This window comes from Eptesicus fuscus, chromosome 8 (assembly GCF_027574615.1).
Source record: "Eptesicus fuscus isolate TK198812 chromosome 8, DD_ASM_mEF_20220401, whole genome shotgun sequence".
Taxonomy (NCBI): domain Eukaryota; kingdom Metazoa; phylum Chordata; class Mammalia; order Chiroptera; family Vespertilionidae; genus Eptesicus; species Eptesicus fuscus.
This window is the reverse complement of record NC_072480.1, coordinates 101,085,937-101,100,951: the sequence shown is the minus strand read 5'-3', so window position 1 is coordinate 101,100,951 and position 15,015 is coordinate 101,085,937. Positions and strand designations below refer to the sequence as shown.

The 15,015-nt window shown below is 47.9% G+C and overlaps 1 protein-coding gene across 1 annotated transcript; it reads right to left on the bottom strand.

Annotated features, from left to right (window-relative positions):
- Nucleotides 1-2,472: 2,472 nt before the first annotated feature.
- Nucleotides 2,473-12,267, bottom strand: AGA (aspartylglucosaminidase). The gene is made up of 9 exons (XM_054720171.1): nucleotides 12,123-12,267; nucleotides 10,032-10,185; nucleotides 9,360-9,472; nucleotides 8,408-8,520; nucleotides 6,616-6,730; nucleotides 5,866-5,941; nucleotides 4,906-5,013; nucleotides 4,127-4,260; nucleotides 2,473-2,729 (listed from the first exon to the last, which is right to left on the bottom strand). The coding sequence occupies exons 1-9, from the start codon at nucleotides 12,265-12,267 to the stop codon at nucleotides 2,629-2,631; spliced, it is 1,059 nt and encodes a 352-aa protein (XP_054576146.1). The 3' UTR covers nucleotides 2,473-2,628.
- Nucleotides 12,268-15,015: the final 2,748 nt, after the last annotated feature.

The window sequence follows — 15,015 nt, the reverse complement described above, 5'->3', positions numbered from 1 at the left end:
AGGGCTTACACGTGGCTCGTAAAATATGACTCCTCCCATACTGAGTCACTGCTGCCCCGTGTAAATAAAGTGATTAAAAATCTTGTTCTAGGGATATGTACTAGTAAGAATATATGAATGTACTAAATGCTTCTTTTTTTAAATCCTCACCCAAAGATTTGTTTTTATTGATTTTCAAAGAGAGAGGAGGGGGGTAGAGAGAGCGAGCGAGAGAGGAGAAACATCCATCGGTTGCCTCCTGTAGGAGCCCTGACTGAGGACTGAACCTGCAACCTGGGTATGTGCCCTGACTGGGAATTGAACCTGAAATCTTTTGGTGTATGGGATGATGCTCCAATTAACTGAGCCACCCTGCCAGGGTGAAATTACCAAATTCTTTATTGCATAATTTGTGGTAAAGGTTTCTCCTTTTTGCCTATTGTGCTAAAAATCCCAAGCCCTTGAGTGCAGTTTGTCTCTGGAGGTGATAATAAATTTTGATACTTCTGATACCAGAGTCACTGCCTTTTCCCAAGTGTTGCTGTTAAACTGAGCTAAGATAATGCTCCAACTAAAGCCGCCCAACTTCGCTATGTGCGCCAGCCATGTTCCAGCTGGAAGGCGTGAGCTGGAGAGGCGAGAACTGAATCAGATGGCATGCACTGTGTGTGAATACATGTATTCAGGCGACATGTTGATGCTGTACGAATCTCTTAAACTTGGTTAATCTATCTGTGGGGTAGGGCCATTTATTTTATTTTTTAAATTGAGAGAGAGAGAGAGAGAGAGAGAGAAACATCCATTTGTTGTTCCACTTATTGATACACTAATTTGTTGATTCTTATATGTGCCCTGATGGGGATCAAACCCACAACCTGGCATATTGGAATGATGCTTTAACCAACTGAGCTACCCGGCCAGGGCTGCCAGGACAACTTAATTTCCCCTTAGTAGGCAAGTATAAAGAAAAACACATTTTCTATCACGTGAAAGAAAAAAACCCAAAAACCTGCACGATTGGGGCCAGGGAGGGACGAGGGAGGTTGGCCAACTGGGGAGGGACCAGGGGAGGGCTCCAGAGCGTGTCCGGCCCATCTTGCTCCATCCCAATCTGCCGGATCCCAGCAGCAAGCTAACATAATAGTCGGAGTGTCTGCCCCGTGCACATCATAGGGAGCGGTTGAGCGGCCTTAGCATATTACACTTTGATTGGTTGAATGGACGACCAGACACTTAGCATATTAGGCTTTTATTATATAGGATTAGTTTCTGGGCAACCATTAGTAGCTGCTAATTCCAGCTTTCAAGTTCTCATTCGTGAAGAATCTGACTGGGGATGGAGGAGAGGGCTCCCAGGCAGTGAGACACAGCAGGGTCTGAGAACAAGGGAGCTAACGCATCCTCAAAACCACAGCTTTCTAGCCCTACGTGAGAAAAAACATTAAATATTAAGATGAGTAAAGGAAAAAACATACGTTGATACACTGACGCCTGAGGACCATATTGGACATCCGGCTTCCTGACCGACTCCAGATGGTAAAGGTAATGACTCTGAAGGAACAGAAGGTGCTGAGAAAGCACACATACACCTCTGTATAGTTATCAGCCGGACAGGGACCAGCACTTAGGAAAACCAGACCGAGCTAGACGACTTACTTCTAATTGCAAACACCGACCTCAGCACAAGAGACTAGTGAAACCACGGGTGAGGTCCCATTCCCTAGATCGTTTTCAGAAGGAATTATTATAGTCCATCTTAGCAGCTGAAAGAGCAGACTTCTGTGGCTATGGAACCTCCCACATGAAGAACCTGCCTGCACTGAGCACGTCAGAGGAACAAGACCAGCAGGACTGCTCGCCCGAAGATGGCTGGACTGCCCTAACCGGTTTGGCTCATTGCATAGAGCGTCGGCCTGCGGACTGAAGGGTCCCAGGTTTGATTCTGGTCAAGGGCATGTACGTTGGTTGTGGGCACATTCCCAGTAGGGGGTGTGGAGGAGGCAGCTGATTGATGTTTCTTCTCATCGATGTTTCTAACTCTCTCTCCCTCTCCCTTCCTCTCAATAAATGTTCTGTTTTTACTTGCCTGCTGGGCTTTCTAACACGTGCAAAACAACAGCACCTTCATTACTAACGGCGTCCTTTTCTCTTCAGACGGGCAAGGGGCAGTGTGCAAAACTGAAAAGCACTGAGAAGAGACGCATGGCTGGGACACACTGAAATTCAGTCAGGACTCAAGCTTGGCCTCGTCCTTCCCTTTTCCTTTGGGTCTAAAAAACGTGGATACTCTAGTTACTTCAAGTCTCCAAATATAGATGATTTCTTTGGACTTTAAGAAATCACGATGGAAGGAACTCCTCAAAGTAACAAGGCCTTAAACCACTGAGGACAAATCCAAACATCACCTTCAATGTAAACATATAAAAGACACACATACGTGCATACTCATTTCCAGCAACACGCAAAGCTTAAATAAAGCGGAGAAGAGCAGTCTCACGTGTGAACAGTGAGGTGCGACTTCAGCACACGTTTATTTTGGAGCTTATGTCACAGAGAGCTTGGGACAGGAGGCCCACTGCGCAGCGGCGGTGAGCCACCTCCCGGCCTTCGCTTCCCTCCCCTCCGAATCCCGATGCTGACAGACGTGGCTCAGACGCAGTCCACCTTCTCCTCCACGGGCCGCTCCGCGAGAGCGTTATAGACCATGAAACTGAACTGAGCAAACGCTGGCAGCTTATTGCAAGCAGCACCTGTGGCCGAGAAAGGAGAAAGTCGCCTGGTTACAGATGGTCCTGTTTACCACGGTTACAGACCCGCCTGCTGTCCGACTAGGCCCCGCGGCGGGGTGCCGCCTCGTCTGCCTCAGCGCCCGGGACCCGACAGTCCCTGAGGAAGAGACCAGTGGGTGAGCCATCTCTTTGAACCTCAGAATATAGGCTGTTTTCCCCTCTATCCAAGTGCTGCCATGGCTATTACTTACTGTTTTCATATTCTTTCCTTAGCAAGGAAAGGTATTTTTGGGGATATCTAAAGATTTTATTCCCCAGCCACTAGCACGTGCCCATCTTTCACCCAGAACCCTCCCCTCCCGGCTCCCTGTTCTTTCCTGCTCTTGTAATCCCATAGAAAGTGCGGAGTTGTTGGTCAGACACTCTCAATCTCAAGTCCATCTCACTGACGTGGCTTCCAGCCGCCCTACCTACTGTGCAGACACGGAGGGTGTCCTCCTAACGCCCTCACTTTCACTGTAAGGGGCCAGACTCATCTACATTATATAATCATCACCTACAGTTTTAAAGTCAGCCATCATTATATAATCATCATTTTACATCCTATTAAATCCAACTCTGAGCCTTTTAAGGTTTACTTTTTAAGAGGAAATCAATGAAGCTGACTTATTTTATACATAAAGCCTTTCCCTCCCATAAGTTATATTGACTTTTGTAACTTAGTACTTAAGAAACGAGTAAGGAATTCTTCAAACACCTTTTTCAAATACAGAACTGTGGGAAGTAAAAGATCAAAGCACAGTAATAAGCAGTCTAACCTAATAAGTCATATTGATCAGTCAGCTGTGTATCTTCCCCATCGGAAAACGCACTAATGAGAAGCTGGGGCGCCTGATCCTGAAACGCTTTGAAAGCACGCTAGGCTCCGACAGAAATTAAATGAAGCAAAGGACCTGCTCAGTGCAAAAATAACTCCGCTAACTTCTTTGGCTTACTAATTAGTAATACGTTTTGTACCGTGGCGCCCCAAGAAGATCTAAATGACTAGGACATTTAAATAATGGATGGGGAAGAAGCAGGGAAGGTAAGTTACCCCCTTCTACTTCTAGTTAACAAAAGCATCGGACTCGATCCGCCCATCTCAGCATGGACTGAGCAGAAGGGCACTCAGGGCAGAGGGCAGAGGACAGAGGCGGACTCAGAGCGAAGACCGCAGCGCAGCCCCGTCGGCCACAGCGGGGCCCAGGTGTACTGCTCACACTGTGATCCTGACAGATCCTCCCTGAACATTTGCCCAGTGCCTCAACATCCTCCCCATTTCCACTGTCTAGGAATAAAATGCACCCGGATGTTCAAAAGGGTAGGTTTTCATCAACGTTTCCAAGTTCACACAAAGACCAATTCCAAATACGACTCACCATAACTCCCGCTCACGTTGGCACAGATGACAGCCCCAAAGAACTTTGGATAGTACTTCTGGATTCTAGAAATCACTTTCCGGCAAGCGGTGGTGGGACTTTCTCCTCCTCTCATGTATTCTACAGCTTGGTAGCTGAATGAAACAGAGGCAACACTTGAGAATCAAAAGTTAAACTGACTCTAAATGTAGTTACTTTAGGAGAGGACTCTAAAACTATCAAAATTGCCAAGTTTGATAGAATAAATGAACAGGCGTTGGTAGCAGCAGCGGAAAACACATGCAGACCTTGACACGCTGCCTGTCCATTCATTCGCCCATCAGTTTCGGGGGACTATTATTTTGGAGTAACTGTTACTCGATAGTAACAGCCAGAGGTCATAAAGGACAGAGGTCATCTGTAAGCAACAGGCCACGATCAACAGGAAAAACACTGGGCCTGCGCAAAGCACCTCCTGCTCATGATTATACTCCAGGGGTTGGACACAGCGACTGCATTTCTGTCTTTTATCATCAGTTACCACAGCTCCGGTATTCAGTGGCCTTACCTCATTTACACGGACCATGAGTACCCTCCTCTGTGAAGTCGAGTGAGAAATACTATTTTATTTCAAGAGGACCAGGGTTACTCAGTTTGAGTGATTATGCTGTCAACGAGAGAGGGACAGGGTTGCGAGCAGACTCTCTCAGAAGCTCCTGAACACACATTCGGGTTACGCGGCAGGAAGTTACGATCCACCTTGACAGACAACTGTCCTCTAAGGTGTCAGAAAGTCGCACCTGGGCAGGAAGCGCATCAGTATGTCCCCGTCCCCAGTGGCCGCGGCGGCGCCCGCAGTGTCGTCAGCATACGCGCCGGCTCCGGGAATTGGAGAATCTCCGATTCGACTGTGCGAGGACACAGCATAGTAATTTAGGACAGGAAATCAAGTGGAAAAATGAAATCATTTAATGAGCTGTTTCAATAATAGCAGATATTTCCACTTAGCCATGGGTAACTGTTGTAAGTAATTTCTTCATCAGAACACAGAGAAAAGGATTTTCGCAAGTTTCAACTTAGATTTCCACAAACCTCCGTTAATTCTATAAGAATTAGATACCAGCTTATTTATCAAGATGGCACAGACTTATAGCGACTATTCCATTATTCCCATCCTTGGTCATCTAATATCCGGATTACCTCAACAGGTTCAAAGTCATTTTCCTCACCTACTATCAATTTCTGCTTTCTAGCTAATGTGCCAAGACTGGACCGAAGTAGTTCTTTGTCATAAACTTTCAATGCTTTTCTATGACTCTGAAAAAAAAAATCCAGAAATCCTGCACTGACTTTAGACCCCTTGAAATCTGACTCCTCTTCCTCCCCTGCCCCCAACATACGCAGTTCCCCTTCCAGCCAGCAGAGCCCTGCACTGAGTGAAGGACTTCGGCCTTGTCAGTACCTTGACCTGGCTGTCCCCTGCCCTTCCTGAGGCTCAGGCTCAGCTCCCAGCATCTCCCTCCCTACTGGCCTCCCGGACTGCCCAGCCTAATCAGCTCACCCCCTTGCCCCCAGCTCTCAAGCTCCAACAGGGCCACCTTCTCCTTTGGCACTGAGCAGATACTAACTTCCTCTGTCACAACTGTTTATCTCAGCCGTGATAGGGCTAGGCTTTGCTTTTGCACCTCCCCAAGCAGCAAGCACATACGGGTTTGCACTCAATGTATGCTCGTGAGAGCTGTTCTCTTAGAAACACTGACCCATGTATTTTGAATTTTATACCATTAGTAGATGTACCGGCAGCAGTGTGTCCCATCTTATGGATTGCAATCATGCCTGGAATTAAAACAAAAAATTCTTTGTAGGTATCAACTATAAAGTTTACCTCAAATATAACCAAATATTGAACAGTTGGTGATATAAATTTCCTCTTTCGTGAATTTCAGGTAGAAGAAAATAGGACATTTGGGAATACTGCAAATGATACCAACTATAATTTGTGCTTTTAATGAGCTGGTTTCACAGCACCAGTTGGTAGACACCCCATATTCTTATTCTTCCATTTCCTCAGTTCCTTTCCAAGGCTTTTTCAAAAGTCATTCCAGAGAAAATCACTGACACAGACTAAGAGAATTTTTCAACATCATAGCCTGGAAAGATCACGTGAATGTGGCAAACGTCCAATTATCACAGAGCTAAATAGAAATAAACATTAAAAAGCCACAAGTGAATAGTCATTAGATATTAGGGTCTTGTATAAGGTAACTTGCCGAAATGTGTACAGATGCTAAGGAAAGAATGCTTGTGTGTGTGTGTGTCTGTGTCTATGTGTGTATGTGTGTGTGTGTGTGAGTGTGCTGTATGTAGGTAACATATCTTTAAAGTCTAACTTGCCAGTTAAAACAATCAAAATCACCTTCTGCCATGTGAATAGGGATGAAAAAGAACCACAGAAAGGCAATGAAAAATGGCTTAACTTTAACCACAAAACTGTATCAAAGGCAAATTACCGATAGTGTCATGACCGGAATGAGCTCCTGTCTCTCCATAAGCGCAGCCATCCTGCTTTAGGATACTGGGTGGCTTATAGGGTCCACAGTATTTTGAAGCATCTGGGATAACATTCTGTAAACAGATTTAAGTTTTCTTTCTTAGAAAGGGTGATTTTAGAAATCGGCAAGTAGTTACGTACAATCACGAACATTAGCAAGAACTCAAAAAGACATCTGGTACGTGAAAGATAAGAATTAAAAGCCAAAGATTAACTGAGCCTTCTGTGAACAGATGGATATAATTTTACGGAGTACCTCGTGGTCTCAGACGTACACTATGTGGGGAAAAATCTACTCAGTCTGGCAAAGATCCCCGGCTTTTCTCTTTCTGTGCCTAAAATTCTCAGCATAACGGCAGAAATAAGTGAAGACTTTGTGTTAGCTATTAACCCTCAACAGGATTAGGTCTGCAACCTGACCTCTAAATTTCATGATTTGTTCTCTGGGCCAAAGAAGAGTTATCAATTCAAAGCAAACTCAATTTTAAAACCATCTTTTTTTTTCAAAGCCAGGTTCAAGTGAACACAGTCTAAATTTTACTCTCTGATTCCTTTATGAACCTCAAAGGCTCAAGAAAATAACCCAAATTCATGACGTTGGTGGAACACGTGGATGAGCATTGCAGCGAGGAGCGTACTCCTCGTGTCTTATCATTAGTGCGCTCAGGGCCGCCCTGACCTGGTTTTACATAGCAGCCTCTTTCACGCACTAACCCCAGACGCTCCTGGGACCCTCAAAAGTAATTAGGATTTGGGGAAGAAACAGATGAGCGACTGGACAGCCCCCAGTAAAACCCTGAATGGCAAAGTTGGACTGATCCAGGCCCCGGTGCCACAGTGGAAAGATCAAGTTCGCCAACAGTAACATACCAGATATCTAAAAGTCTAGAGCCTCCAGCCCCACAAGGGCGAGACCCTGGGGAACTGCACAGGATACCAGCTAAGGAACATGTTAGACCAATGGTTTCCAAACTTTGACATTTTAGACTTGGAAAATGTTGTTCTAAGGCCGTGGTCGGCAAACTGCTGCTCGCGAACCACATGCAGCTCTTTGGCCCCTTGAGTGTGGCTCTTCCACAAAATACCACGGCCTGGGCGAGTCTGTTTTTTTGTTTTTTTATTATTATTATTATTATTTTTTTTTTTTTTACAGAGAGGAAGGGAAAGGGATAGAGAGCTAGAAACATCGATGAGAGAGAAACATCCACCAGCTGCCTCCTGCACACCCCCCACCGGGGATGTGCCTGCAACCAATGTACGTGCCCTTGACTGGAACCGAACCTGGGACCTTTCAGTCCGAAGACCGAGGCTCTATCCACTGAGCCAAACCGGTTTCGGCGAGTCTGTTTTGAAGAAGTGGCATTAGAAGAAGTTTAAGTTTAAAAAATTTGGCTCTCAAAAGAAATTTCAGTCGTTGTGCTGTTGGTATTTGGCTCTGTTGACTAATGAGTTTGCCGACCACTGGTCTAAGGAAATACAAGCAGAGCCGTTCCGACTGAGGCAGGTCCCTCTCCCCATAATGGAACCTTCCAAGTCTGACAACTACTCAGCTCTCTCCTGAGGACATGCCTTAGGCACAGCGAGAGGGCCTTTCAGGAACACAGCAGGGAGTAAACTTAAATCATCCATCGGTTCTAGGGTGTGACCAGGGTGCTAACCATCGCCTTACGCAACAGGTAGACAACAGGGAGCAAAAGGGAGGTCACTTCATACTTTGAAAGCATTTACTTTTTACACATATGTATACACACCCTCCAATAATTCGGCTGGCAATTCCGAGCAAGCCAATCTGAATGAAGCGCTCGAGACCTATTGGTAGACAAGTCCTCATTGACAAAGCCCATACTTTCCGCAAACTTGGTGGCTGGAGATTGGGAAGAAGAGAAAAAAATGCAAGTGAGTTAATGACTGTCTTCTACATAAAATCTACGTGCGGGAAGTGCTGTACGTCAGCCGTCTCTTACATGGGGCACACCATCCCAGAGTGCACAGAGGAGCATTCCGACACGAACAATCGTAAGGGCATCAGTTTCTCGACGAGCTTCTGAGTATCCTTCCCAAAAGTGATCGGCTTGAGGCCGCGGGGGTGTGTGTTATGACGGTGGTCCCCCCACCCCCTTTCCCCACAACCTCCCTTCTCCTACTTCCAGAAAAGAAGGCACGCCTCCCACCGATGAAGAACCCTATTGCTCTAGCTGGGGCGCAGTGCTCAGCGTGGGAAAGCTTGGAGACACGAGGATAACGGGAGCCCACGAGTGACACACCCTTCGCCTGTCAGGTAGTTTCAACCAAACTGGAGACCACCTGTTGGAGCGGTGAGCTGATGCTCAAAGTTAGTCTCGGTTGCATGAGTTTTGGTAAGAACTGGGAATGCCACAGCACAGCTCCTCCTGTTCCCGTCATCGCATGCTAATCATGCTCCCTGGCTCTTACGCCTCTAACAGGTGTTTCAGGGAGAGAACTGGGGCTGAGTCCTCTTTCAGGCCAGCAATGCCCCATCTACAGACAATACACTAACTTTTTAGAATCCCCTTTTAAAGGGGAAGAAAGTGAGAATTTAGAAGTAACGAAACCCAAAGTTAGGTATTAAGTAAACGAGCTGGAATTTGAACTTTGGTCAGCTTTCATCCAGTTTCATACTGAGCCCGTTTCCACAGTGAATACGGACAGAAGGCTAGATGCTTCAGTCGAGTGCAAACATACCTGACTCTCCTGCTAGAAGTGTGTGTGTGGTGTGTTCCAGGACCCTCCGGGCCACGCCAATAGCATTTTTAATGCGTCTGAGGTCGCCTACTGCTCCTACGTTCATGGTAGTGCTGCAAGAGAAAACAATGCAGTGGGAGTTATTCGGCATCTCTACAGATTCAGAGAGGACAAAAGCACTGCTTTACTTTAAGCCACGGTAATCTGCAGAATAAACACCAACTTAATGCGGAAGTCACGGCACATCCCTGAAGTTCACCCAAATGCCCACAACTAGACACATGAAGTCCATTTCCCATAAGCGCTTGCTCTCCCCTGGCTTGTTCTAACACGGCTGTGGAAGGGGTTTTAAGGCTTCAGGCCAGGCAAACCTCAGCGTTTGGGATGGCAGGAGGATGGCTGTTCGCCAGGTCAGGGACAGAACTCTGTAGCCCGGGGCTCTCCTGTGCTCCAGACTACCTTCCTCCACGGGATATTTCTATAATCATGGCTCTGCTTTAACTGAGAGGAAAACCCCTTGTTTGCAAAGGCCATGCCACAAGCGAGGCGTTGTTACTGGTGACAAAGCTTCTATAACCATCCGTCTTGCTCTCAGTGGAAGACTGGTCAGCTCTGGTGTTAGCGGCGCATGAAGCCAAGGTGCAGATACATGGGTCCTGGGAGCGTCCTCACCCGTCCATGATCATGGCGTCCAGCGTGGTCTCCCCAAACTCATCGGGACTTCCTCCAAAGCCCACGGTGCCGTCACACTGCTCGCTCTCACACACCGCACAGCCCCTCTCCACGGCATCCAGGGCGGATCCTCCGGATACTAACGTCCTCCAGGCTGCTCAGCAAATCCAACAGAGTTTGTTTGTTTCAATCCAAATGCAACAAACCAGAGATGTTTTGGAAATCATATTTTTAAAATTATTTTTCACATTTATCTTTAAGTTAAACTGAATTTTTAAATTAGTGTATCAAATGCTACAAAGGAATCAGAGTGGTATATACACAGTGGTATAGACAAAATTATTAATGCAACTACTTACTGTGCAGAATTCAAAGATTTTGGCTACTGATGAAAAGAGGGTTTTTTTCCCCCACTTATTAAAACGTATTTCTACTGAGTGCGAGAAAAGAAATATCCTCTCCTTCAATTTAAAGTTATAATGGAAGCTGTGAAAAACATTATCTGTACCTTGAAAATTAATTAAATCATAACCTTAAAAATGTCTGTATCATTAGATCATTAGTAGGGGAGGGGGGGGAAAGGAGGAGAGATCAATCAAAGGATTGTATGCCTGCATATAAGCCTAACCAATGGACACAGACACCAGGGGGGTGAGGGCATGAGCCAGGGGGAGGGGGGGCATGGTGGAGGGGACAAAGGGGGGATAAGGACACATATGTAATATCTGTTTTTTCAATAAAGAAAATTAAAAAAAAAACAAAACTACTACCATAGCAAGTCTCAATAACAATACCACAAGAGCACAGAATTACAGTGTGGGCTCCACACGGACTGATTCATTTAATCTTCACCACAGCTTTCCCGGTAAGTACTGGACAATTATCATCCTCATTTTAAACAGGAGGAACAGACCCAGAGAAGTTGTTACTTATTCCAGGTCACACAGATAGAAGGTAGCAAGCCAGGATTCAAAAGCAGCCATTTTGGCCTGCAGAGCCCATACCTTGAGCATTGAAAAGGAAACAAACACGTCTTCAAAGGTCCATTTCTTTACTAATTAAAAAAAAAAGTTCCTTAAAGGGTGGGTGCTACTTTGGGTAAATAATTTAAGTATCACTGCTGGCCATACTGACTTGAAAGCGTGTTTTGAGAAGCTACATGCGCCATACGCAGAATTGTCCCCTGCCTGGGCCACTGCACTTCCTCTTTCTCATCATCGCTGGCGATGTGCTTCTCTTGGCCTGTTTCCTCATTTTCTATGAATGTATTCTCTGCTTATGACACACAAGCCGAGCTCCACCAAATGCTGGAGCCAATTCTGCCCCCAGGAAGTCAAATTAGCAACCTCAGGAGGAAGGGGTCTGAGGTGACTCCGGGGGTATTAAGTCTTACAATGAAGGAAACACACAGTGCAGTAAGGAAATGGCAAGAGCATGGTCTGCACAGAAGATAGGCACCTATACTGGGCAGCACATCAGGGGAGGCTTCCTGGAAGCGGCAATCCTTTCGTGGCTCTCAATCCTGGCTGCAAATCAAAATTACTTGGGGAGCTTTAAACACACACACACAGACACACACACACACACAGACACGCCCTGGTTCTAGCAGTTAAAGCAAAACTCTCAGGAGATGGGGGACCAGGCACTGACATGTTTGACAAGCTCTGCAGATGGTGTCAACATGCAGCTGAGACCGGACCCTGCACCGCAGGTAGCAAGGACTCCTCCCTCCCCTACAAGCTGAAGTGGCAGAAGGGTGAAAAGAGTAACAGTCTTCCTTTGGGAAATCATCAGCCTTTCCCAAAGCAGGAGAACAGGGCGTTTCCGGGAGAAGGGAGGGCGGGGAGGGGTTAGAATGGCGAGGCGGAGAGGCAGACGGGAGGCGGCCCGTGAAGAACCCTGTATCCGGGCACACAGCACCGTCCGCAGCCTGGGGCAGGCTCCAGGCCGGGGCTCAGCAGGCAGTGCGCGCAGCGGTGGCAGGAGCGAGGGTGACCCCGCGGTGGGCGCGGCTGGAGGGGGAGCCTGGCCCGGGGGGGCCCCCGCCGGCCCCCGCCCCGCAGCAGTCCCGCCCCGGCCGCCGCCCCGCACCTGCGTCGGTCGCGTTCTTAAAGGGCCAGGTGTTGAGGACCAGCGGGAGCGGCCGCGGGCCGCGCGCCACAGCGGCGCCGAGCAGGAGCTGCACGCAGAGCAGCAGGAGCTGCACGCAGAGCAGCAGGGGCCACCTCCGCTCCATGGCTGCGGGACCCCGCCGGCGCTCGCGGACCACGTGACTCCCGCCCCCGCCCACCTGCCGGGCCGCTGCTTCCGGGCGCGGGCGGAGCTTCCGCAGTCTCGCGAGACCCGCTCCGGCCTCACTTATATCTGCCCGCGGGAGGCTCTGGGAGGCCGCCCGAAGCGTCCTGCTAACGCGCTTCGGTTCTGTGCTTTGCTCCTTGATAAGAGCAGATTGCGCTTCATATGGAACATCCCCAGGAAATTACGCAGCCCCGGGTGGCGTGACTCCAGGAACTTAAGTTTGATTTTAACTTTTCCGTTTCATTAAAAGTTGAGGCGGAAGCTTGACTCCTGGCCTGGGGTCCGGGATGGTGGTGGAGGGCATGGAGCTGTTGCCTGCAAGCCATTCGGTTCGGCTCTCCCTCCCGCCAGAGCTCTCTGTGGGCCGTTCTCCCTTACACAGGTCTGCCTGACGGGAAAGGAGGGGATGGACACGCAGAGGTTACCCCCACGGCCTCCTTCAAACCTCCTGGTCCGGTCCCGCACCTGGAGGCTGGGCCTCTGAGTTCTAAGTGAACGCCTGACCGTGTGCACCTGGATAGAGAAGAGGGAAGAGGCTCGGCCAGCCGAACCTGACTGTGTGCACCTGGATAGAGAAGAGGGAAGAGGCTCGGCCAGCCAAACCCTTTATTCAGGACGAGCAGAGGGACTGCAGTAAAGACTGGGAACCTGGAGAACCACGGGCAAGTCCACAAGACCCAGGAGCGCCCTTCCCGAGAGGAAAAGAGGACGTGGAGGGAAGTCGTTTTGAACAAAAGTTCTCCAGAGGAAGATGGGACTGCCACATGGCGGCAGCGGCTGCTGATTGGCTGGCACACCTGAAATTGCTCACTGCTGATTGGCTGCCACACCTGACTTTGCTCACTGCTGATTGGCTGGCACACCAGAAGTTGCTCACTGCTGATTGGCTGCCACACCTGAAGTTGTTCACTGCTGATTGGCTGGCACACCTGAAGTTGCTCACTGCTGATTGGCTGCCACACCTGACTTTGCTCACTGTTGCCGGGCAGAGAGGAAATCTTCCTTTTTGCTGCTGTACTGTGCAAGGTACCTACCTGCAAGAGTGCTTTCCTCTCCCGTCTTCCTGATTCCATTCTGAATGAGTTTTCCTTAATTATTCCCTTTCCCAGATACAAGGTGGAATGAAGATTTTAAATGTATGATAGAGCTAAACTTTGTGATAGTTCGGTTGTCTGGGCAGATGGGCAAGCATGAGCCAATCATCCATTATTGAGGCTCTGGAATGCCTGCCTGTGTTGCCAAGGGAAGATACGGAATCAATGTTGAAGAGCATCGATAAGTCTACCCAGACTAATAAAATATTAACTTGGTGGGAGTTGAGAGGTTTACAAAACCTCCGGATTATGAGAGTGCATGCACAATTTACATAGCATAATGCAGCCTATCCAAGGCAGGGAAAAAGTTAGAAGTTTTGTAAATTTCTACCATGGGATTTTGGAGAAACAAGTCATTTATGCTGGGTTAATCAGGATAAACTAATGCCAAGTGAAATTGACAAGAGGGGCAAAACAGGGTAAGGAATCAAGCAAAACATATTGTACTTTGATTTCATTGTCATTAACACCTGAACTAAGCCTTAGTACTCTTGATACAACCGCAGGAGCCAGGCAAACAGCTGTGCAAAACAATACATCAAAAGTTAGTCTCAGCGCCCACTGCTCTCTAGGTAGCCGCTTCCTGTTTCTTAAAGCATTTGCATTTCTTCCGGCTAAAAAGAGCCTGGACTTTGTTAGCCTACTATTGACCCTAACAAATGGCCAGAAATTTCTCTAGCAAAATGGGTTTATTCAGGAACAACAAAGAATTGCTGTTTTGAAGTTCAGGAAAACCAAGGAGAGGAACCCATTTTGGTGGCCTGGGGCAGGGCTCCTGGAAACCAATTCCCTTGGAGGAGATGTAGAATTGGAGGTATACTGGTTTCTCGTTCCCTGAGTTCTGGCAGCCTCCCATTGGCTGACCGTTCCTGGGCTAGGAGGAATCTTTGCTTCCTGCTGAGTAGTGATGTACCACTTCCTGTCAGAGATGTAAGGTGTATCTCTTCCTCTTGGGGTCAGTAGTGTGTGTTGAGTGGCATGTGCATGAGAGTTCTTTCCTGGAGCCTCTGGACTTTGTTTTAAATGAGGTTTCTGATTATTAATTTTTATACTAATAAGTCCACTCTTTTCTCTAAAATTCTGCTCTCCTTACTTGGAATCAAAATTCCTATCAGAGAAGTTTAACTCATCTGCTGGTTAGAAGAAAATAGGCAAATTGTACTAGAGTAGAAATGTTTGAGTAAAGTTCAATATGTCAGTTTCCTCAAGGGTATCTCCTATCCTATCTAATAAAAGAGTAATATGCAAATTGACCATCACTCCAACACACAAGATGGCCACCCCCATGTGATCAAAGATGGCTGCCCCCATGTGGACACAAGATGGTGACCAACAGGGGAGGGCAGTTGTGGGTGATCAGGCCAGGAGGAGTGGGAAGTTGGGAGGGACCAGGCCTGCAGGGGAGGGCAGTTAGGGGCGATCAGGTCTGCAGGAGAGGTCAGTAGGGGGGGGGACCAGGCCGGCAGGGGAGGGCAGTTGGGGGGACCAAGCTGGCAGGGGAGGGCAGTTAGGAATGACCGGGCCAGCAGGGGAGGACAGTTGGAGTCCACCAGGCCTGCAGGGGAGGGCAGTTAGAGTTAACCAGGCCATCA